This window comes from Streptopelia decaocto, assembly GCF_964273445.1.
Source record: "Streptopelia decaocto genome assembly, chromosome: 7".
In the NCBI taxonomy this organism is placed as follows: domain Eukaryota; kingdom Metazoa; phylum Chordata; class Aves; order Columbiformes; family Columbidae; genus Streptopelia; species Streptopelia decaocto.
This window is the reverse complement of record NC_138661.1, coordinates 33,768,439-33,792,589: the sequence shown is the minus strand read 5'-3', so window position 1 is coordinate 33,792,589 and position 24,151 is coordinate 33,768,439. Positions and strand designations below refer to the sequence as shown.

At 38.1% G+C, this 24,151-nt stretch overlaps 1 protein-coding gene across 4 annotated transcripts in view; it reads right to left on the bottom strand.

Annotated features, from left to right (window-relative positions):
- Nucleotides 1-24,151, bottom strand: part of SCG5 (secretogranin V) — a 29,615-nt gene that overhangs the window by 3,238 nt on the left and 2,226 nt on the right. For all 4 annotated transcript variants that reach the window (XM_082058202.1, XM_082058200.1, XM_082058199.1 and 1 more), the window contains 3 exons: nucleotides 9,955-10,104; nucleotides 7,010-7,122; nucleotides 1,310-1,363 (listed from right to left, as the gene is read on the bottom strand). In XM_082058202.1, coding sequence (XP_081914328.1) covers nucleotides 1,310-1,363; nucleotides 7,010-7,122; nucleotides 9,955-10,104 — 317 coding nt within the window. The remainder of the gene's footprint in view (nucleotides 1-1,309; nucleotides 1,364-7,009; nucleotides 7,123-9,954; nucleotides 10,105-24,151) is intronic.

The following is a 24,151-nucleotide window of genomic DNA, read 5'->3' as shown; positions in this document are numbered from 1 at the left end:
CATTAAGTGAGATGCCTGTGCTAAGAAAATAAATCTACTGCAAAGCAAGAAACTGAATCTTCACCTCCAAAATTCTGGGCTACCCATGGCCACGTGGCTGTTGTGTCTCTCCAGCCATTATTCCTTTTGTATCTGATTATGTCAGCAAACAGACAGAAAATGTTTTGGTTTTCCTCATGTATACATTGCACTAATTCTACTTTAACATGCTGTTCTAGCTATTAATAAATATTCCACATAACTATTTCCAGAGTACATTCTGCTTACTTTAGAGTTAAAACTGGGTGTCTAACCTTTATCCTTTTCCACTAGCAAACTCAAAAATCAAACGTAGGTGGGAGGCAGATACTAAGCTCAAGACAGAGCATTAACTTATTGTTGAACAGTGTTTATTACCAGTGATGTGTGAATTGGTAAGAAATCAACTCATCTTCTCCCTTTCTAGGAAAAACGTTAGGTTTGAGACCCAAATAAATAAATAAGTCATCTTCACTTACGCTTCAGTTATTTTAAACCCAATTTACTTCATTTACAATATAAACTGTGCTGTCATATTTTGAAAAGCTACTTTCTGGCAGAGACCTAGACTTTTTCTTCTTTTAAAAATATACCCTAGCAGCAAAGCTAAAGACTTCGACTCTGTTTGCAAGTGATTTTTTGATAAAAGAAAGGCTGACACTACAAAAAAAAAAAAAAAAAAAAGACGATAGTGAGGTGGACTGCGCAGAGGTTCTCTGTGATATGTGATTGCCTTCCTTGTTTCAGGGGTAGAAAGATGAGAAGCCATTCATCTTTGTCTTTCAAGCAAGTCGGACACAGAGACAGGAGTTTAATCTGAGGTAAATCTAAGCAGGTAAGTGGATCAATTTCCATCAGCTATAGAACCAGGTCTACTGTCATTTTCACCTTAAAACATATCAATGTGCATGGATAGCGGTAATTCATTTTACCAATATTTTTAGTAGTTCTAAAGTTCTAAATTCAGTTTTAAAGACATATAAATTTTTCTAAATGGTTTTATGCAAATAGAATATATTTTAAAACACAGATAATATAAAGTTTTTAAATTAATGCTCTGCATTGAAGTGCATCTTCTGAAAGCAACAGGCTATTTAGAGAAATACATCTTGTACTCAGTGGACAGTCCTGAAGCCTGCTGTAGTAGTTTATCACAGAGATTCCCTGACTTTACACATTCTCTAAGGTATAATACTGATGCATTAGGTTAACTCTTCATTTCACCAGTATGATTTTGATTCTGATTAGCTCTCTAGGTTTTACAGATGCTATAAAGTATTCTGATAGTTACCCTCTTTCTTCTTTTTGGACCACCATTAATCTTCTCAAAGAGTAAATTCTTGCTCTGGAAGAGGAAAAAAAAATGCAGCCATCAAATTCATTACACTCTTCTTTTGAAACACTACTTTTGCTGTTAAAAATTAGCAAGTTTAGAGGGGTGTGTGGTTTTATGGGAAAGATAAACCACAAATGAATACTTGGATATTCCTGCTAACATTTTACAGTTCTTCAGCAGCAGTCGCAATCTTATCAACAATTAAAAAGCCTGTCATTTTCCACTGTGTTGCATTATATTATCATCCATGTTTAGGCAATAAGTGCTTCAAGTACATGCTGGTATAATGATATAAATTGGATGTTCCCCTTCATGTGTTAAATCATATAAGTATGTATATATTCAAAAAAAAAAAAAAAAAAAAAGAAAGAAAAATAAGAGTGGGAGGGAGATGAAGCAGGAATCCTGCCTCTGGTACATCTTTCTATACATTTTAGGTGACATAAGAACAGGAGCAAAAAAAAAAAAAAAAAAAATATTTGCTTTACAAGGCATTTTCTAATTCCTTTTTAAAACGGCAATCGGCGTCATTCCTACTGTTTTGTTGTCTTTGCTCATTCCCTTCCAGATATCAACACTTCCCAGTGCAAAGTTCTGCTGAAAGGAGTTCAGCGCCAACTCTTCCTTTGTTTAAGTAGTGTCCTCAATAAAGTTTCTAAAAACCATTTGGTCTATAACATTTTTAATGGTGAACCTTTTAAAAACTGCCAAAAACATCTTGGCAGAAGAGAAAGTTATGATGAGGAAAAAATAAAGAAAAAAAAAAAAGGGAAAAAAAAAAAGCGCAAACCCAAAACACAACACAAAACCATAGTTTACATAAGTGCATCCACATATTGTTGTATTTCATACAAGTAGTGGATTCTAATAAAGTCTGGAATAACACACACATGCTCAACACATTTTGTTTCAATTGTGTATTATGAAGAAAAACAAAACCAAATCCTAACCTGAAAATGGAAGGAGAGAAGAATCACATGTATAAAAGCAGAACACTGTATAAACAAGGCCATTAATTCTGCTATAAACAACTGACCTAACATTGATTATATAAATAGAAAGTGTAATTCTAGTGCGAGACAAATTCACCAAACACTTCTACCCTCTCTGCAGCCTTGATATGAGAAAAAACAAACATTTTCAAGTGTTACAATGAAATCTGCCAAAATTGTCTGTTTTGTACTTCTCATGTTCATTAAACCCCAAATTCACAAGGCCTATCTCTTGCCCAACCTCAGTTATTTTGTCTGAGCTGTGCCAAAAGGGAACAGAGATGAAGTTGGCCAAGGGAGACATTCTTGGCTAGTCATTTATGCAAACTCACTTCAGGAAAACTTAAATTTAACATTTTAAAGAAACCCACGGATGCGTAAACTATTCTCTTTAGGAAACAAACCACCGCTGAAATCTCTCTCCATAAACTATTTGACCCTTTACTTCTCATGAGAGGAAAAATAGTGTTTCTGAAATACAAAGAATTTTTATTAATATGAAATATAAAAAAATATAATAAATATTTTATTTACTGGGGCTAACATTTCTGTCACTCAGGAGAATTCCATACAATTGAAATGTTCCTGCCCAGGAAGATTGCCTTTTGTTTAGTCTGTTTGGGAAAGTTTTAGGACCATAACCACTACTTAAGCATTATGTGGAGTACAAAGCCAGTGAAGTTACGGAGCACGAGCTGAGAGTGTGCTTGTATGGTAACAGCCATCCTGAAAATATGTTCCACTGCATAAGGTCCTGAGCTCATCAGCCACCCAGATTTGCCTGTGAAACACTCACCATTCTCATTCCTCACCTAGGAGCTGATAGGAATGAAGTCACAGAGTTTCTCTAGTTAAAGATACCCATCATATGGAGACATGCTGCACATGAATTGTTACTTTCCCCTTACTCCTGGAGCTTCCTTCGCACCCTCCTGGCTTCTTGGATTAGTCTACTACAGGTTGGTATTTGGGTGGGAAAAGCTTAGAAGGTAAAATGCTTACAATCAACTAACTAATGCCAGAGAGATTCACCCTTAAATATTTCAAGCTTCACTGAAACTGCTTTAAGCCAGTAATAATCAGCAGCTCTGTAATCTGGACTGGCACAATTATTAAGCAAAACTGAAAAGGAAAATTGCATTAGCAAGGTTGCATCCTTTCAGGAGGGCTTCTTTTTCCAGTCAATTTACAGTCTTACCAGGAATACTGAGCATGACAATTTCTATTACACCAAGCATACTACACCAAATCAAACTATCTGTGCTATCTAAAATTGAAGAGAGAGACCAGACCTACCATAACTCATCCTAATAATCACCATTTCCACCCAGATATTTAGTGTAATAACATCAGTTGGTAAAGAAAGAAGCACTTAAATTTGCTAACTATAATTGGAGTTGGAATAAAATAAAATCTGAGTGACTAGTTTCAGGTTTCCATTAAAATTAAGAAGCCAGAGATGGTAACTTCTTTAACAAGGAGTTCAAATTTGTTGAATATTTTTATTCTTGCTTCCCATTTTCCTTTTTTCCTACTATCTTGGATCCCTGCACTATAGCTGATAAGCAAAACTGGCAGTATTTTTACCCTTAAAGTGAAATGTTATCCATTGCTTCAGTAAAAAGAACTGCTGCTGAAAAACAGAGTTGCTTTTCATTTTCTATTTGTACTGACACTGGTGTCAGGAAACACAGCTGAACTTCCCTTCTCTTTTTAACCCCTACAGGTGATAGTGGTTAACACTTTGGGTTTCAATAAATAACAGCTTATATATAAGTGGGTTTTAGATTTGTATTGTAAATTGTGTACTGTAAACTATCTTTGTGCAAGTATTTCTGGATGCCAAGAGTACTTCTTCAGATCATCTGAAGGGTCAAGTTGCAAGATGCAGAAAAAGCAGGCTCAAATGGAAAGTACCTGTCTCCTGCAAGGAAGAGTCTGAAATGAGGGGGGAAAACAAACCAACCAACCAACCAGAAATCACAGAAATCTTAGAAACTGCAGTTGTACATTAGGGTGGAAACCTCCAATAGTCCCTCATGTCCCTATTCCAACTGTTCCTTCTACATTTTCCACATGAGGAGAAAAACAGAGTCTCCAGTGCTGGGGAAGAGAGTACAATCTGTGTATCTTACCCTATAAAGAGAGTTTGTTCCTGAGACTTCCCACAGGTTGGCATAGTGATATATGGAGAGTTGTCCCAAAGACAGGAAAATTCTTCCTCTTTTTTCCCTCTCCTAACTCAGCATACATTCATCATGATTTATATATTTGTATCTTCATATTTATTAGCAGTATTTACAAATAATGTTTAGCACTTACATGGAATCATACACTATGCTGTAGCAGATAGCTTCTAGGCTTGTTTTCCCCGTATAAAAGTGCTATTCACAGGGTGCTGCAGAGGCCCCACAGCTTTGCAAGCATGAGCTTCTATCACCAAAACAAACCATCCAACCTGTTTCTTTCTCATTATTCATGAACAAGCAGGTCATTTTTTTTTTTTCTCCTGACCTGCTAATGCAATTTGGGTTTTACTGTGGTTACGCTAAGGAATGCGTGCTGGCTCCTTGAAAGGACAAGTCAGTGGGAACTGTGACGCTACCTCCGTGGCAGGAGGAGGCCGGGGAGAAGCTCCTCCGAGAGCCGCCAGCACAGGCCAGCTCGCCTGGCTCCAGGAGACACACTGGCTCCGAGGGCTTCAGACAGTGGTGACAGCCCAGCGCCTTCCCAGCACGCAGGAGCTGGTGGAAACGCAGTCTGTAAATGCACAGCGGCTGCAGCCCTTGGGGCATTTGGTCCTGGGCTCTTCCACAGGAGGAGGAGGAAGGGGCTGCAGGCGGGCAGAGGGGATTTGGGTGGCTGGGGGCAGCGGGAGGATGAGGACACACACACAACTGGTGGGCAGCCCACAGACGGCTCTGTCAGTCATTTATGACCTAATCCAGATGACAGTAAGTGACCTAGAAGACCTCATCTACTTTATCTCTCCTTTATGAAGTCTCAAACTGCTAATTTTTAGAGTGCTTTCTGCTCTTATTTTTCCAGAGAGATAAAAATAACAAAACTAGCCATAAAACCAGATACTGCTGTTATTTATCTTTTTAATGTGTGGTAATATACAATGAGGAGGCAATCGGGGTAATTCTGGATCTCGACGGAACATTTGCTCATGCACATTACCAGCTGTTTCATCTCTAATTAAAAAGATCTGGAGTTGGCTACGCTGCAGCTAGATATAATTTCTGTTTAGTACCTAACAGTCTGGTTTAATCCTGCATGAGCAGTTTTTTCCCCTGAATTAGTAGTGATGGATGGAGAAATGAAAAAAGGAGAGTATTCACTAATGATTACCTACCATTTGTTAAATATATATGTTGCTGATGACAGCTCAGTATGTATGCTTGATTCTGAGTTATTGCTAGAGGCCAAAGATTTACAGAAGTGCTTTTGTAGTCTTCAAAATGGTATTATGAAAGTAAATTACTTATGAATAATAAGAAAACTAACAGCATTATCTGGCATAAATAAGAAAGTTCACCATCTGGTGTTTTTAAAATAAAAACCTTTGATGGTAATTACTTAGAACGCAACAAGAGTTTCCAAAATTTTGATTTTTGGCATGATTCTTTCTAGAAATTTAGCACTCACATAAGTAATTAAGACTATAAATCTTACACTGGTCTGATTATGAACGATGAATCATTGTCCCAGAATTACAGCAGGAGAAGAGGCTGCCAAACATGTCTATTTATCGATACATGCTCACAGAGCATTGGTTTAGGGTGGTCTTAAGTAAAGTGTCATAACAATATAAAATGAGATTTCATTATTTGCTCTAGATGCATAAATTACAATCATAGTTTTTGTTTTCCTGGCGCCTGAAGATGGATTTGGGATTGGACATTTAACTCATGTAATCTAAGATTAAGAAGCAGAGCTCTCTTTTGAGACTCTAGCCTGCAGAAATAGTCTAGCTGGAGTTATTAAAGTCCTTGTATGCTCAGCGCAACATAGTCCTTAGTGTAGCTCACTCTATTTATTACATACAACGTGTAAAAGAGGCTTCCAATATAATATAGTGCACAACCTGACTAGAAGAAGGAGCATCAAGTCCTCCAAAATCCTTAAACCAGAGAGAATTCCTTAGAGCAAGTTGTCTGGACTTAGATTTTTTTATTATTATTATTTATTTTTTTAAGGTGTTAAGGCACTACTGCAGCACTGCTGCACTCTCTCTCTATATATATATATACACATATATTTTGGCATATAAGCAGCCAAGCTGAATAATCACTGAACCTGGGAAATCTTTCAAATTAGGGCCCTGTTATTTTTTTGAAATCTTGTGCTAAAATCTGCACTAATTCTGGTTACATGTTTACTGTACTTTGAAATGTGGTTTGTTGCATTTATCAAGCACATACATAGCTGTCATGCTTTGGGACAGGTAATAAGATGAGGATTTCTACTTTCTGTTTTTATGAGCTTTTCATCAATCACAGGTATTATTTCAATATTTTTAAGAGCAAGTTCACCTTCTTGAGTAGTTTCCCTTAAGGTGAATAAGGATATTATTCTCCTTGTGATTTCATAGTATCCCTCACAATAGACAATACCCAGCTTCACATGCAACAAGAATAAGCGAGAAGCATGTACTCACCCACTTGCCCATGTTGGGATAGTCGTGCTCTGGATCAAACAGGTGTTGGTGCAGCTGGTATTCCTTGCTGAACTCTGCTGTGTCTGGGGTGTTTTCTAGACACCCATCATCAACTGCAAAAGCATGTTAGAAAGCACTAAGTGCTTAGTAGCTTTGAAACACACAATATGTACCACATTAACTGGCAAACTTCTCAAATCCAATCAAAAAACAACAATAAACATTTAAAGAACAGTGTGGCTGGAAAAATATCTGGTGGGTTTTTTTGTTTTTTCATTTAGTGATTGAGTTTGATTTTACATAGAACTGCATATTATTCTGATTCAGAAGGGATCCTCTTTCCATTTTTAAATGCCCAAAGGAAGTTGTAGAAATTGTTTCGGCAATACTTTTGAGGCTCATATTAAAATGATGCTGTGAGGAAGGACAGTTTCCTTCACTGAGCAGCTTCCCATAGAAGTCCATTTCTGGTTTGCTACTTTGTTCAAAATGGCTGAAAATCATTTATGCATCATAAGATCTCATAAAAATGCAATGTGGTAGAAGTCTGATGCTGAAGACATTTCTGCAGCTTGGTAACTAATCTGATGGGCTCAGAAACCTCATTTAATCACAATGTATGGTTTTGAAGACAGTGTCACATCAAGGATAATACCCGTTTAAAAAACAGCTCATGGAGTTTTTACCAAAAGAAATTATCTTTAGATTAAACAAAGATTCAGCAACTTAAGGCCAGAGCAGCTCTTTGGATAATCTGCTCCTGGAGCTCCCTCTGCTTTGTCAGAGCAGGGGAAGCTTGCAGCCCAGGCTCTTCTCAGACATACCCAAGTAGATCCTGTCACCCAGGGCATGATGCTGGGCATCCAAGCAGCTACATCTGCAAGAACACAGGAACCACAGAGGACACACCTGTGGACTTTGCCTTCTGTCCTTGTGCAACCATCAGGTAAAAAGATTTGTCTTTTTCCCTTAGATGTTAGAAACAGTAAAGACTTGACATAAAAATTAGTTGATTCAATGACCTGGGGAGGTTATTCTCAGTCCAACACATCATGCTTTCTCTCTTTCCTCCTTAGAATGGGGGAAAGAAAATGAAGTGGCCAATAGGAAACAAAGGAAACTAACCATACTGGCTAAGTAACTCAGAAAGCATTGAAGTTAACTACAAGCACTTAAAAATTACTTCAGTCTCATGAGGAACAGACTCATCTCAAGAGAGAAGCAGGTGACAACAGAAATGTGGTAGACCTTCTCACAGCACCTGTGTCTTTTGGTAGAAAACACAAAGGGCAGCTGGACATGTGTGTGCCCTCTGCAACTGCTGTTCCAAAAGTCTTCAAGCTCAAGTACTTCAGGCTTATGTATTCCCTCTGTGGAATGTGCATATGTAGACAGTGACTGGAAAAATTGTTTTCCATTAAGTGAATCCACAGACCTGATTGAGGAAGGCCTCCAGTAATTTGTATGCATAATACAGTCACCACTTGAATTTCCATTTAAGGCTCTGAAAAACATTTTACTCTAATCCTAGTAGATACTATCTTCACTAACAGCGTACCTATGACAGGGCCATTTGTCTGAGCAGGCAACACTTCCCTAAAATTTCTCCCTGTGTTCAGATCTGACTGTATTAGCTTAGCTAACAAATTTTATTTCGCCTAAGAAAGAAAAATTAAAGGGATTTCTCAAAGGCATTTCTCTGGATGCCAGGTTTTTAATACATTTATCTAATCACTAACAGAAGTCTAATAGGCAAGGATAGAAGATAGACAGTCTGTGTGTGTGCTTTTGTGTGTGAGAAAACCTTAAACCCATCATTTGCAACCTGTCAGGCAACAGCTATATTGAACAAAACGTAAGATTAGGTATTATTTCAGAAAAGCTGCAGGCTACAATGGAAAACAGTAAGGGAGGACTATTCAAAATGTTGTCATATTTTTGAATGAAATTTAAAACACTGTTTGCAAAATTTTCATGACAAATATTTATTTTTTGATCAACTCTAAGATAGACCATTTCATTAAGAAATACAGACAACTGGTTTGCATTACCCAAATAACATAAAAGAAGACTAAACAGAAAAGATTTTAAAAGAATCTCTTAGCTCACAAATAAAAAATGAGAGAAAAATAGAGTGTTCATTCCCAGTTCCAGCTCTCAAGGTAGCCAGTGGGTGTTTTACTACTACTTTCTATACTGGAAGTCATTCCTTGGCTCAAGTAAGAGGGAAAAGATTGATTCCCTTAGAGTACATCTATATCATGCACATGCAGAGCTGCTTTACCCATCCTTCAGCACCGGCCACCCGCATGGTTTGGTACACATTCAGCCAACAAGCTGAAGGGGGTATCGGGGGTCTCAGGCACCCTATGGCTCTGGCACCCCGAGGCTGCATGGCTCCTCTGGCAGAGCAAGCCTGCATGCAGCGTGTTGGGGTATGTCCATGTACTTCTCCATTTCTTGGCACAGATGCACCCTCAGTGAGCTATAAAGCCAAATGGACTGGAGCCAAGGTATCTTAAATATTGACTCATGGTCTGAGTTGGAGATCAGGGCAGACAGTTTCATTCTTCTTGGCACAATGAAAGTCTCTAAAAGAAGGGTAAATCTCATCTGTACAGAACGATAACTTTTTTTCAGGGGCCAGCCTAAAAATGAACTCCCTCAGGAACAAGACACTACCATAAATCTCAGTATCTTCTACTCCAAGGTCAAGATGATTTCTTCCCCCTGACCTTCTCTAGCAGTCACATAGCAATAGAGAAGGCACACACATTAAAAAACAAACAAACAAACAAAAAAACCACTCATCTAAACCACCTGATCACTCAACAGTTCTGCTCCTGCAGTAGTGAACAAAAGAAAACAGCCACTGCTGATCATATGTCATATTGCCTGAAAGACGTACAGTGAAGACAGCGGTGCGAAGGCTACAGCAGCGTTACCTGTTTTTCCAATAGGGCAGGGATTTGGAGGGTCAGGATATCCTTGATCTTCACTGAAATCCTTTGGTACATTATCTCCTGTCAGCTCAGCCACAATGTTTGGGATATTGCCATAAGGACCCAAGTGCTGGAGACCCTCATGCGCACCACCTAGCAAAGATGATTTACACATACTGTCTTTTCACACAATTAAAACTGTAAGTTCTTTAGTTGCCTCAAGTAATGCAGACTTAGATTTAAAATACATATATAATTGTTATGAAGACAGATCCAAGTTTAGATTTCAAACATCTTTTTTAGAAACATAAACCTGTGTCCTAAATCAGATAACTTAGGTAACGAAAAATGAAACTAGGAAACAAAATCAGCCACTTATTATTAATCTTAGTGTTGCTTTTTCCTTAACTATGTAGGTTAAAGGTAAGAAAGTAAAAAGAAACATAGGGCAGCAATGGAACTTAATACATTTACTGCCCAATCTTCAGTCACTGATACTGTTCATTGTGGCAAATAGTAATTGAAGATACGGCAAGATAGCATCATGGCAAGAAGACAAAGTTAATGACACTGTAGAAAGAAATAAGACTATTTGCACAGCCTAGAAATACGTTAATAAATTAAGTCAAATGAGGGGACCCAAGGTGTTATAGCAAGTTTGTTTCTATACAGCTAGCAAAATTATTTTTAAATCAAACCATTTCTTCAATGCAAATGTGAGTTTCCTGCAGTAATGGTGAAAAGTGATTAAGAGTCCATATTGTTGATGGGAATTCTTGTGCATGTACACCTATACAGTCATCATTATGATATGAAACATCACATTCAGTGACTTTGGCACCTTTATTTAATGGATCAGTTCTAGATGCAGACTTCATATTGCCCTGCAGGACTCAGAACAGAATCACTGCAGGGTTACAACAGCAGGGTGCAGTAGCTTCTATAATTATGATAAGCTCCTTGTTCGTGGGCAAACACACCCAGAAATGATGCACTACAGCCTTCTTCCACACATCTTGGCTTGGGCGCCTTGCCTTTGCCAAGTAGGGTCTTCCACGAAAGGTTTGGGAACCAAGCTCAGGCCATTCTCTCCATTTGCCTCTTTCCAAATATTTATCTGCTCCAGATCTTTTCTGCACACATTACTGGCCAAATGCATCTACGGGCTAAAGCCCAATTGCTTGCGGAGTTTTCTAAATACCATGGTACAGTGTTCTTATGAATTTCACACAAATAAAAACTTAGTTTCAAGCATGTTCTTTTTCGCTGCCATAAGACAGCCACCACACACACTGCAGCAACAGCAAATATTGTTATTAAGTACTGGGATGGTTGTGTGACAGCAGAGCAACATTTTTTAAAACCTTATATAATGAGGGATAACAACATACAGTCAACATATAAATTCCATTAACAATGAATGAGAGGAAAAGGAATTTGAATGATTGCAAATGTGAGTTAAAGAGTGAATGCAGGCACAACTTTTTGGGTAAATAGCGTGATCCCCATATTATGACCAAATGGTCTTATTTTCAATTTCTGTAATTTTCGTAGATCCAAAAGATTGGAATAAAGCTTCTGAACATGAAAGCTGCTCCAGAAGAATCAATCAAGTACTCCTGTCCCAATTTACAAATAAATATTACCAGCCTAAATAATCTTTTATACAGCTAGACATCGTAAGCTAATATCATCACTTCAAAAATTGCTAACATAAGGCAGACTTGACAAATTTTGTATTCATTTCTACATTTAGAAGTGGCAGTCGAGTCAAATTTTCTATATTTTGCCAAGAAGTAGTTGGAAGCTGGTATTATAGCACCAGAAGCAAATTAGTCTATAATCGTATATTTCAATTTTATTTGCATGATGGACTAAAAATCTAATCAAAATGTTAATTTACCCCATCAGGTACTAGCTTCTTAATCTGTAATGCAATGTTGAAGGAAAGTTTTATAGATATGTAACGAACATAAAAGTGGCCCTATTAAAAATCTGCATCTCTGTTATACAGGGTTTTCCCTTGTAGCTGACCACAAGACCCAGTACCAAAACCAGAATAGCATTATCACACAATGAACTTTATTATATATTTACAGTCCATAGTCAACTCAAAGCTGAGGCTTCTCAGATCTGTACAGATTCATGACAATGCAATGGTAATGAGGTTAAAAAATGTGTAACACATTTAATCTAATGTCATTTAATCTAATGTCTGAGGTATATAGTAAGATATTTTGTACTGAGCTCCTTCACATGAAGATTGATTGCATATATGTACTTAAAAGCATCAGGTTATGATTCTGCTGTAAACTACAGAACCACATAATCAATAAGTGTTTGAACATCCTGTATACACTGGTTCACTATGGGACAATCCATCAGATGGAAGCACATCTACGCTTGCATGTGGTGCAGACCTCTTGGCACCAAAGCTCCATCCATAAAGAAAACAGAGGTACTTAGCAGGCTCCAGTGTGCTATATATACACGTAAGTTTAAACCGACTGCCAAGAATTCCCTTGACTGAGTAGAAAACAATCTTTTTATATTAATGTAAAGGATTGTTTCCTGTAAGTATAAGTGTCCAGGATCATTTAAAGGTTTTTCCTTTCTTTCCAAAAGAGCTGGAGACAATAGCACCTGCTCTGGTGCCATAATTTAGCACACTTGAGTGATTTAATAGCATTAGCAAAGGTCATTCCTTATAAATTCTGACAAATAGTGCACTCAGTAAAGACTGCAATAATAAAGATGAAATGCTATGAATATACCAAATGGAGGTATTATGTAGAGTAATTCACAAGCTGCATTAGTTTTTGTATTTTAATGTTACTGATTTGAAGAAACATTAGAATTAAATACACTACAGCTACTAAGGCAAAACACTGTGATACAAATATATACAGTCAACTACAAAAATAGCACAGGATGCATCTCTTGAATCCTGAGGCAGAGACTGAAATAAAAGACTACTCAATATGAAGGAACTTTTCTTAATTTCTTATCCAAGGGAAGCACAAGAGAGACACCATTGTTAAATTATTTGAACCTGGGCTAGCAAAGATCCAGAATAGTACAGAGAACATCCTTGTACTGAGAAAAGATGGGCTAGATAAGTCTGGTGTTCCCATCTCTCCTTACTTCTTGCATGAACAGGCTTCTGTGTGCCACACACTAGCAAAAATCCCACCAAAACACTCGTCTCCCTCTGATGTACAGGATTTCTCTGTGAGCATGTAGTTATTTTACATCCCTACAGGATAAACTAGAAATTTAGGTCTTTTGGATTGAGGCCAGTATTGTCATAAGTAAGCTTTGGATTTCATTTAAAATATATGCATATACGTATGAAGATATGCATCTTCTGGTACTGGTCCTGGACTGTTGCAGGTTAGAAAACAAAAATGGAACAATGTGTCTCTCCCCTGTCCTATAATTCTGGAAAAGCCTTTAATCATGTCACCAACTGCTGGTATAATCTAAATTAGAGATACTTGGAATTACTAAAAATTTCAAGTGCACACATTTTAGTTGTTTTCTTTGTAAGCAAATACTGTCTCTATGGGTGGGAGGATAACACAACAACAACAGAAAATACAAAGAACAAGTAGTTTCCTGAGAGTACTCAATATTCCCCTGATCAAACACATCCAATGGAAATGCTGTTAGTCCACCAAAGTTCTAGGTGCTGCTACCTATCTGTTGCTAGTGCAAAGCACAACTGAAACCAATCTACTCTCAGAAGAAATGCTCCACATCAAATACAAACAGGCAGTGCTGCCCCTCAGAAGAGTAATTTTAGGAAAATCAGTGAGAATGCATTTTAAGAAGTGTAAAATTATTGCAGAACATTTAAAGGCATATAAAGGGACAAATCTGCCTGTATTGGAACAGTTTCCCATGTCACAGCGTAGATAGGGTTACCCCAGTTCCAAATTCAGAGAAGAGGTGGTTTGGCCAATCTTAGCGAGGAGATACAAATTAGAATGGATCATGAGGATTTGTTGTAAATAAATCCGAGATCCCAAACTAGAGCCCTCTACTTAAAGAGTCATGCTAGATGCCTTAGTTTTCATTATTTTGCTCTTAAACATCATGAAGCAGATTCTTAAAACATCCAAGCCCTTCCCAGATGCAGAGAGGATTCCTCCCCCTGAGTAAGAACTGCACCTCTTACCATCTTGAGCTGTACAACCTCCAAGCAAATATGAGCTGCAAGGGAAGCCCAGTATACCTTATCCCATTTGTGTAAGATTCCTGAAGGAGTAAATAGATATTAATCAGAGATGCAATAACATCTTTGCTACATTGCAAAAGCTTCTGTTAATCTAGACTTTTAGTTCTTATCACTAGTAAAAATCTTCAAAATTTTTTTCCGGTGTGTCCTCTCTGATACAGAAGTAGCTCTTTTTCCTTTCACTGTGACAGTTTTCCATACTACACTGCACTTCCCTCCCCAGTCATCTTGCCATATCTATCTTTGCTGTGTCATTGCCACATTCAAAAGCAATGTCTCATCTCTAATCAAAGGCAAGTTTGGCAGAATGCTTTCTGTTGCTTTTGTATCTTAAAACTGGACACCATCTGCTAGCTTCCTTTTTCCTTCCCTTTATTATCTGCAAGACTACCCATGATGTAACCTGATTAATTCAAACTGCTCAAAAAAATCCTGAATGCAAAAAATGCATTTTCATTTTCCTTACGCTTTATAACATCACTAAAAGCTTTACAGTCCCAAAGCCATTTCCTCTGTGTGCCTTCAGCTAGCTTCATCCTAGAGAGTCTTATCCTAGTTGATGAGATTTATTGAGATCAGGAAATGAGAGGCAGTGAAAAAAAATTATAAAAAATAAATTATCACATTCTCTCTATTCCACAGAAGCTGCTAAATAAAAGAACAGAGAAGGAGAAAGAGCACAGTAGAACCAAGAACAGAAAAATGCAAACCTAGCTGAATTCCTCAACCATTGAAGAGCGTTGTCTCAGGAAACCCAAGAAAACTACAACTACACATATTCAAGCATCCCAGATTCCAGAGTCAGCTTGTCTTCTCCTTAATGACACAAAGTTTCTTAAAACTATAAAGATTAATTTTATTTTTCTTTGCAGAGGGACAGATTAATTTCGATATGTTTTCTAAAGGCCTGAGTACACATATCACACAATTACTGACCCTGCCCTTCAAGAAATAATTCCATTTTAGCCCATATTTTAATTACAAACAGTATAAACATTTAAGATACGAAATGTTTTTATTGTGAAATGGTTAGGACCACAGTAATCCTCATGCCCGTCTCACAATAAATTTATAGCAGTAGCTTATATGCTGTTATTATTCATTATTCAAATTGTGCACACACAAAAAAAATCCAGTAGCTGACTTGCTGACAGAGCGCAAAAGCAATCTCTGATGCTTCCCTTGGTTGAACAGTCCTCTAATGGACTATATTAATTTGCCCTTTGGTCTGAACAGAAAGCTTTTGCGCTGTATGGTGTGGATGAGCTCACCCTTTGTATAAACACGGTGCAACCTGCAGCATGCAGCGACAGTCCCCCCTGCCACGCTGGCTCCTAGCTACCGCAGATCAGCAGAGCGAGGGGACACACCACCACCTTGCTGACAGCCATGTGCACAGCGCACGGCTCTGTGAAATGGGGAAACAAAAGGAAGCTGGTGCCCTACTTAATCCCATGAGGGACAGGATGCTATTTCAATCCTATAAATGTAAATATGCCAATGAAAGATCAGAGCACTTTTTTCCACTGGCATTTACATCAGCTGCACAAGAAGCCCAGATGCTCCATCACTGTCAACACTGATAGAAAGATACTTCCTTTGCTCCTGTAATGTGAAGCATGGAGGCACCAGAATTGCCCAGAATGGGACCATGTTTTTTGTCTATTGCTCCACTGAACTTCAGTTTTCCTGTTCATTTTCCCATCCATATTAATTCAATTCCATTTTTCATGGAATTCGAGGTCCCAGCTGGTTCTTCAACAGAAACGTTTAAAAGCTTCACATGCCTGTGTGACAGCTGCCACCAGGGTAGGTTTTCTAACTCCCCCAAATAACCTCACAGTGAACACCAGTGTGGGGTTACAGAAATCCCAAGTCTCTGGTTTGGTGAGGTGGTACAACCTGACAGCTCCAAAAGTAGACTCATTTCTATTCAAAACTTCTGCCAACATGGCCTGAGTCAGGAGGAGGTTTCTTTTGCACTTGAATAAAAGCATTGGCACATGATGAGGAGCAGGAGAGAAGTGAGATGAAGAGCCCTGCCAGGTAAGATCTGGCCCACTGCTGCTCTTTGGTGCTACAAGAGGGACTCGGGCCAGCTAACCTGTTGTACTAGAGCATCCAAAAGGGAGAAACCAGCATTTTCCTCTCTCCTGTTCAGTGCTGAGAAAGTTCATCTTCCTCATTCATGCCTGCAGCAGCTGTGAGAGCACTGCTGAAAGCACACATGACATGAAGTGCAGAGGAAAACTCTGGAAACCTCCAGAGAGAGCCAGAGATCCTATCTATCTCCTGCACATGACACCACCATCAAGAAAAGCAAGAATCTCTTCTTCACCTAGGCTTCTAAAACACCTTTTCATTATGTTCAGAACCAAATAAATTTAAAAAGCTTTTCTTACTGCAAGTTAATTTAAAATTCAGATGGGAGCAAGGGAAATGCACATGACTCCGAGAACAATTACAAAAAGGTATCAATCCTAACTGATGTGACTAAGGATTTATTTCATGCATGTGAAAGACAAGCACGGAAAAAATTCTTTGAAAACAAGAGCTTTGCGATCTTCACTGGCAGATTTTTAAATACTTCCATTGCTGGATAAAATTTCAGTTTCACATTAAATTTCTAAATACCATCTACCAACACTAGAAAACAGAAGTAATATAACACATCAGACAATACAGAAGCTATCACATTCCTTCTCCTCAAGTTTATTTCCTCTCTTATTGGATTATTACCCTCTAGTAACATGTACCAAAAAAAAAAAAAAAAAAGTGGCTACAAATCCCATTCTAGTTGATTAATTACCTTTAGGTACATGAGAATCTACTTTATTCTAAACCCCTACAGACCCACCACCTTTCTTCCCAGAAGAAAACTGCTTTCTCCTTCAGTGGCACCTTTTAAAGATGACTTTATGAAGAGCAGCAGTAGCCTATACCACATAACAGTAGTTAGGGTTCCTCAGAAGAGGGATGTGAAACCTGCACTTCCCTCTGCAGCCATGGGAAGAGGACTGCTACGCACACTTTGAACCTTTTCTTGAAACAAAGCCTCAAAATATAAATGGGTCCCTTAGTTAGACACACATGCAGATAACAAAGATCTGGAGAAAAGCAGCAATTAATACACTTTTCTTCCTGTGTTCCCCACTGACTGACTTCTCTGAGGAGCACCCTAGTTTTGAGAATTTTCCCTGCCTCTCCCCAGACATACCAGGGAGACAAGAGAAGGGCCATTGCACCTCCTGCAGCACGTGGGCATCCGGGAAGGACAGTTCCCCAAATTCAGAAGTGGCAGATTCCACAGTGGTAACAGCCCCAGCCTTCCCTTGCCCATCAAGAAGGAAACTTGTCACATTGAGGTAACGAGACACTACCTCCACAGAGCAATACAAACACCAATTTTGCTTTCTTATTATTCATGGTTTGCCATGGCTTATAAATTCATATAGAAGCAAGGATATTATGGGACAAGTTTCCAAACACTTGTCTTTAATAAAAAAACAAAGTCGTATCACCTCATTAGTTTCCTGTTTGTGGAGTTACAGGTATAATCATTCTACATGCAATTTCTTCAAAGAGTTGTGCCATATCATTTACTCAGATAAAGAAAATCCATTGTAAGCCACAGCTGTCATTTGGCACTGTCATTAGCATTTAAATTCAGGAACTGGCATTCTAAACTGCCTCTCTTATGACATGCACCACTGCCTGATACTCAAATTCTGGTTACATTTGACATCACAATTCAGAGAATAAAGTACAAAGAAAACAATAGGTATTTTTAGTCAGATCTATACAAATCCAGATATTTACTATCTTCATGTATAAAAAAATTGTAGTTTTACCATTTTCATTTTATGTTAAAAATTTGAGATGTCCATATTAAATTTTGAAATAACATTTCCTGAGTTATTTCAGTAATTTGCAAAAAACAAAAACAAAAAACCACCACAACAAACAACAAAAACCAAACCAAAATTAAAAAAAACCCCCACACCTGAAAGCAGAGACGAGTAGAGTAATGATGGGGTTTGATTTTGTTTGTTAAATGTCAGGCCTATAATGAAGCATTCAACTAAATTCACGTGTGCTTCTGCAAAAGAAGTCCCAATGTGAGCGTAACTTTGTCTGAACTGCAGCAGGACTTTCTCTATAGAACAGATAAAATAATGCACATCCCAAATGATTGTGTGGTCTCATTGCACTAAACTGACACTACAGAGCTCTGTCCCAGCCCTGCTGCCAGCCCAGGGCCTCCAGCACAGTGACCCCGGCTGCTGGCACAGAGGCCGCAAACCAGAGCGAAGAGGATTAAGCCAACACATCGCCATGGTTGCTGACCCCCAGATATCACACACCCATGTGTCAATGGTTATTGCTTCTAGTCACCCAAGAAAGTCCAAATATATTTGGATATAAGCATAGCACACACTAGCCCAAAAGCCCACAAGTGCAAAGGTGATTCCTGCACTGGTTTCACCGAGTGCATTCACACGCAAAACAACTTTTCCAGCTTTATAATACGATGATTTTACTGCATTTGTCAGAAACAAGTAGCAGTCTTTAAGGTATTTTACAGGCTAGAAAGCAATGTAATCCAGCACTGTCTGTCATAGTTTTCTTATTAGGAAAATGTAAACAAAATAGATACTGCTAGCATGCATGAGTAATCTGCATAATTTTGCAGACAGTAGATTTCATGCAAAGTGCTATTTGTACAGAGTCTGTGCTGACAAGTCATTAACTACCAGTTGTTAGTAGAAATATTGGCATAATGTTCCAGACTCCTTTGAGTTTTATCATCTCAATCAGGCAAACAGTAACTACTATCTAAAACAAGAAACAGGTATTTATTTTCTTTCAAACTAATCAGATAAACCCCAGCCTTTTCTCAGTAGCTACAAGCAGTCTCTGCAGGAGAGTAAAAATCTTCTCAAAGAGGCATCATATTTTCTTATTCCTACAAGCAATCAGGATTTAAGAGATATCATTTAATGTTATCACTGAGGCTGACAGAATTATGCCTTTTTTGCAGACTGATTGAAAACTTCAGAATCTCTGGGCTGTCGTGCCAGCACCTTTTCTCATTTTAAGTGTTTTTGAGAAATAAAAAAAACCCCAATCAAATCAAACACAAACAAACCACCCATGAGGCTGTCTGTTCTATTGAATTGTACAGGAAGCAATGAAAATGCAAATGAAAATAGGACTTTGCATTTCCCATTAAGAAGTTAAGTGCTATAAACCACCCGAGCTGAGCTACTGGTGCCCCCATGTGTTTAACTGATTTTACTGTTCTCCTATGCACGGTATATTAGCCCTAAAATTTGCATTATACACATATTGCCTTCCCCTCCCTCAAAAAAAACCCCTTAAATATTGTCACAAACTTATAAGCATGCAAGGAAAAAAAAAAAAAACAAAAACAAAACCAACACAGGTGGTCTCTTACTTCATGAACTCCCTTCCAGGCAGAAAAAAATTACTTCTGTGTTTTTGAAATGTTGAAGGCATTTCTTTATTTGATTCTTTGTCCTTTAGTAACACAGATACAGCCCCCTCTTGTCTATAGAAAAACTGAATATAGTCCAGTGGTATTGTACAGTATTTTAGTGATAAACAGCAACTAGAGAAACACAGCTACTCATTAAAAATTCCTATTTTGCTTTTCTATGTTTTTTTCTCTTTTTATATAGACTGCTAAATGACTCTAAGGTAGCTTTCTGAGAAGATGAATTAGCAAGAAGACCAAATATTATTAGAGAAATTAAAGTAGCTAATATGGCTTTATTACTCTTAGAAATAGGGGTGGGAGCAGAAAGAAAATCTGCTCAGCAAAAAACAGCTGCTTCTAAGATACCACCTCAGATGTCAAAAACATCTTTGCTTGATACTCGTCACGTGGGACCTGCTTGGCTTCTGCCGCACTGACACGATACGCACCATCTGGGGTACACAAGCACAGTGCATCAGCCAGTAAACTCCCATTTTTGTGACGTATTTATCCTATGAACCGCTTCCACTGAGCTAACAGAGCCCTAGGAAAGGAGGGGAGTTAACGCTGCTTCCCCACCTCCCTGGGGGCTTGGTGGGGAGAAGCCACCCTCCCCAGCTGGCTCATGCTATCACAGAGAGAAGCACCACCGCATCACAGGCCTCTGGACCTGCAAGCTCTCCTTGGCTTACACACAGCTTGAACTGCACAGTTATTTCTTAGTAGGTGAAACTCTTTGTCAGGCATTTTCTAGACTCTACTCCTATTTTAGCAGTTTGGCCTGATTGAACAGGTAAATTGGCAAATGCAAAGGGAAGGAGAAGAAAACAAACAAACAAACAACTAAACCCATGCATTTATGGATTTCAACATAAGGCAGTAATTTCTTCCAATTAACAAGCTGTACTCATTTTTTTTTCCCCTATCCATCAACAAGAAAACTATATGGTCACTTAGGAGAGAAAACACATGCTGCTAAATGTATTTTCTGGAAAGTGCCCATCTTTTAGTCATCTTTGGTACAGACCAAGTTTGTGACTTAACTACAGCCAAGGTGGTCCTAAGCTTTTTTTAGACTGGGGGGGAAGACCATGTATAGTTCCTTGCAACACATCCACCCTCTGTTTTTTAGCATTTTAAAGTCAAACTATGATGATTAATACTGGAAAAAATGTAGATAGTTGAGATGGAAAGTGGGCATAATTAGGAAAACTGCTTATGAGCTAACAGTAATAGTATTTTTGTTACATATAAAATTACTAAGATCTTATTCAGCTGGAGAAGGTTATTCTATTAATCACTCAAATTTGCAAACATTTCATAACAATCAGGCTGCTAGTATAAAGCAATCGGTATTATGGCAGCCTAAATTTGTTTCCAAATTCCAAAGCCACAGAAATTAATTTTTACTGATAGCACCTTGCCTGCAAGTGCACACATATAAAGGGTAAAATCCTGGCCTTCTGAAAATTAGTGGTACTTCTGGAATCCCAGTTCAACTGAAGCTGACAGCATCCTCAGCTGCCAACACTGCTGCAGGTCTGCACTACTGGGGTAATTTTTGACAAAAATATCTGGCAAGTAAAACAATTTTATGTAGGAACACACTAAATTTATTAAGCTCCGACTGATAAAAGTTTTTTATGCTGAGATGCAATACCTGGTGAAAATGAGAGACAGATGCACTCCATAGCAGCAGGTTGATGATGAGGATGCTGGGATGGGATGAACCAGGTTTTAAAATGTCTGTGTTGGTCACTGCAACCTACAGTCTGAAAAATGGCTGGAAGTCAACACTCCTGGCAGCTCAGAATTTCTCATAAATAATAAGAGTTTCATACCTAATTCTACCTTACATTTCTTTAAGGCAAAAATTACCCATTGAAGACAGCACCTCAGGAGAGTAGTTAGTGAATTACCACTTTGCCATTATGGCATTTAGGATGAAAACCCTATTTTTCTGTGACATATTCCAACTATTGTTAAACCTCCTTCTTCCCTTCCCCCTTAGTTTTCCCTTCTATTATATTGTAGCTTTTTTAAGCATTTCCACACAGAATTATTAGCCAGGGACTACAGAGTAACTATGTTGCGGAAAACTCATAGGTGAATCCTTCAAAATCTGAAACCTCGTACTGATGCACTCTAAAACCAAATGCAGTTATTTTTTCTGTACCTCAACCATAAATTACTTACTGTTTATACAGATACCACTGGGAACATCAATCACAAGTCCTCTTTCCATCCTCCTCAATACTCATCAGCTGACACCTGTACTACAGGCACAGGGGTTTTGCTTAAGCATTACAACCCATGACACTGTTCCTTGCACTGCTCAGTTTACCTCCTTGCACATTGGTCAAGAAGTACCTGAGACACAAGCAAGCTGTAAGAGATGACCAACATCAGAAATATATGTGTAACATCCAGCCTGTCCCACAACCAAACCGAAGAAAACTCAGTTCAGAAAGGTCACAATCTTTTTACTATATTGAGTATTACACTTTGTCTGCCCACAGCAGGTCAATGCCTGATGGAGCCCTTGTTCAAATGCTTCCTGTCCTCACTCCCTGACAGAGGACAAGGTCCTTGCCTGAATCCAGTTCCTGTTCTGTTTTGTTCAGAAAACATTGGCTGACTGGAGCCACTGGGATGTCAGGAATGTCAGTCCCCTGGCAATAACCCAGTAGTGGGCAGACTGTGGATAAAATGCTAAAACTGCAGTTTTTCAGGCAGATACTGCATGTGGAAGCATTATATATGGAATCTCTTACAGAACTAGACTGCTTTGAATAAATACCCTACCAGGCCATTTTAGCAGTTCTGTTTCCGAAGCAGACACCTAACAGAAAGTCACACGCGTTGCACAGGTTTTATCTCAAATTACAGAAAAATAAATATTCAAAGAGGATGAAACAGAGCACTGTTAACTGATTAGTAACTGGTATATTAAATTCTGAAATCTTTTACAAGGTAATAGTTAAAAGTCGCTGGTACAGAATGAAATGCAAGTTTTGTTGGATTAGTTATCCTGTAGTTCATGTTCTGTATTTAAAGATAAACTCATTGCGAAAAATTACTGAATTATATGTACTTAAAAAAAAAAAAGGCAGTACGAGAAAATAATGTGTAGAATGACAAAAAACATGTTAATCTTGTAACTGGAACCAATGCTTTCAGAACACTTTCTTAAGTTGAAGTTTCTAATCAGACACTTAAAAGAGAGATCTATCTATAGACACATTACCACAAGAAAGCAAAAGAGTGATTACTATCTGAAAAACATACGAAAACACTATGAAAAGCAACGTTTGATATGAAGGTCTGGTTTGCATGTCTCTTTCTACACTGATTGATATTGTTCACCTCACAAGGCTTTTTTGCTTTTGCAGAAATTTCTCAGTAGGCTGTTAAACATCCATGCTAGACTTGAAAAATGAGTCAGGCTCATCTGATCAAGATGGAAATGTTAAATATTATAAATAAACTGGATTTATCGCCTTTTGGTTTTACTCTGTTATATACATAAAAGGTAATTTTATTTAAAACTAGGGAAAAAAAAAAAACAGACCAACCTGCTTTTGCAGAAGACTGTATAGATCACTGGAAAACTAGTGTCACTCAAGTCTCACAAGCACCAAAAAAGTTTCAATACTTAAAATAAGAGATTATTAATCTGGTTTGGCAAACCTTGTAATTACAAAGTAATGGCAAAGAGCTGAGATGAAATTATTGTCAGAGATCCAGACTTGCTTATTTTTCCTAAGATTAAAAAAAAAAAAAGGAAAAAGTCTGGGCAAAAGGGAGATGAAGAATCAAATTACTCTCTTCTACCAGTCTGTCCCAATTGATACACATACAAACACTCATAGAAGAGGAAAAAAGGGCACAGGCCAAATTTTGATCCTTTAGTCTAATCTCAGTCATTTAAGTTTGCAGAAAAACATATGTCAATCAAAGATTCTTTAGAAAATATATAAATTTAGGTCTTCAATTATCTGGTAGAAATGCCTCTTCAGCTTTAATCCTTTCGTCAGCCACCATTATGGCAACTGTATCTCTGTGGCTGACATAGGCTGGAGATCTGAATAGGGACAAATGAACAGCACAGACTTATGAACTGTGAATACTTGCTACACTGCATCAAATTGGTTTAATTCCCAAAGAAGGCTTGAGTGTTTCTTCTCTGGTTTGGGGCTCACACATGAACTACAATATTTGGAGTTGCATACTGTCAACATTTTGCTGTAATCCCAAAATAAAAGCTAGTTTATTACAATTCAAACAGCAATAAATTGCAACATTATCCTAACACCCTAACATTTGAGCCAGATATTTCAGATGGTTTGCATAGCTATAAAAGACTGATTCCAAGGAAAATTTACTCATACTGGCCAAAAAAATGGACCTGAGCCAAGAGCATTCACCACGGCACTAGTGTTGAGGGGGTACTTGGGGGA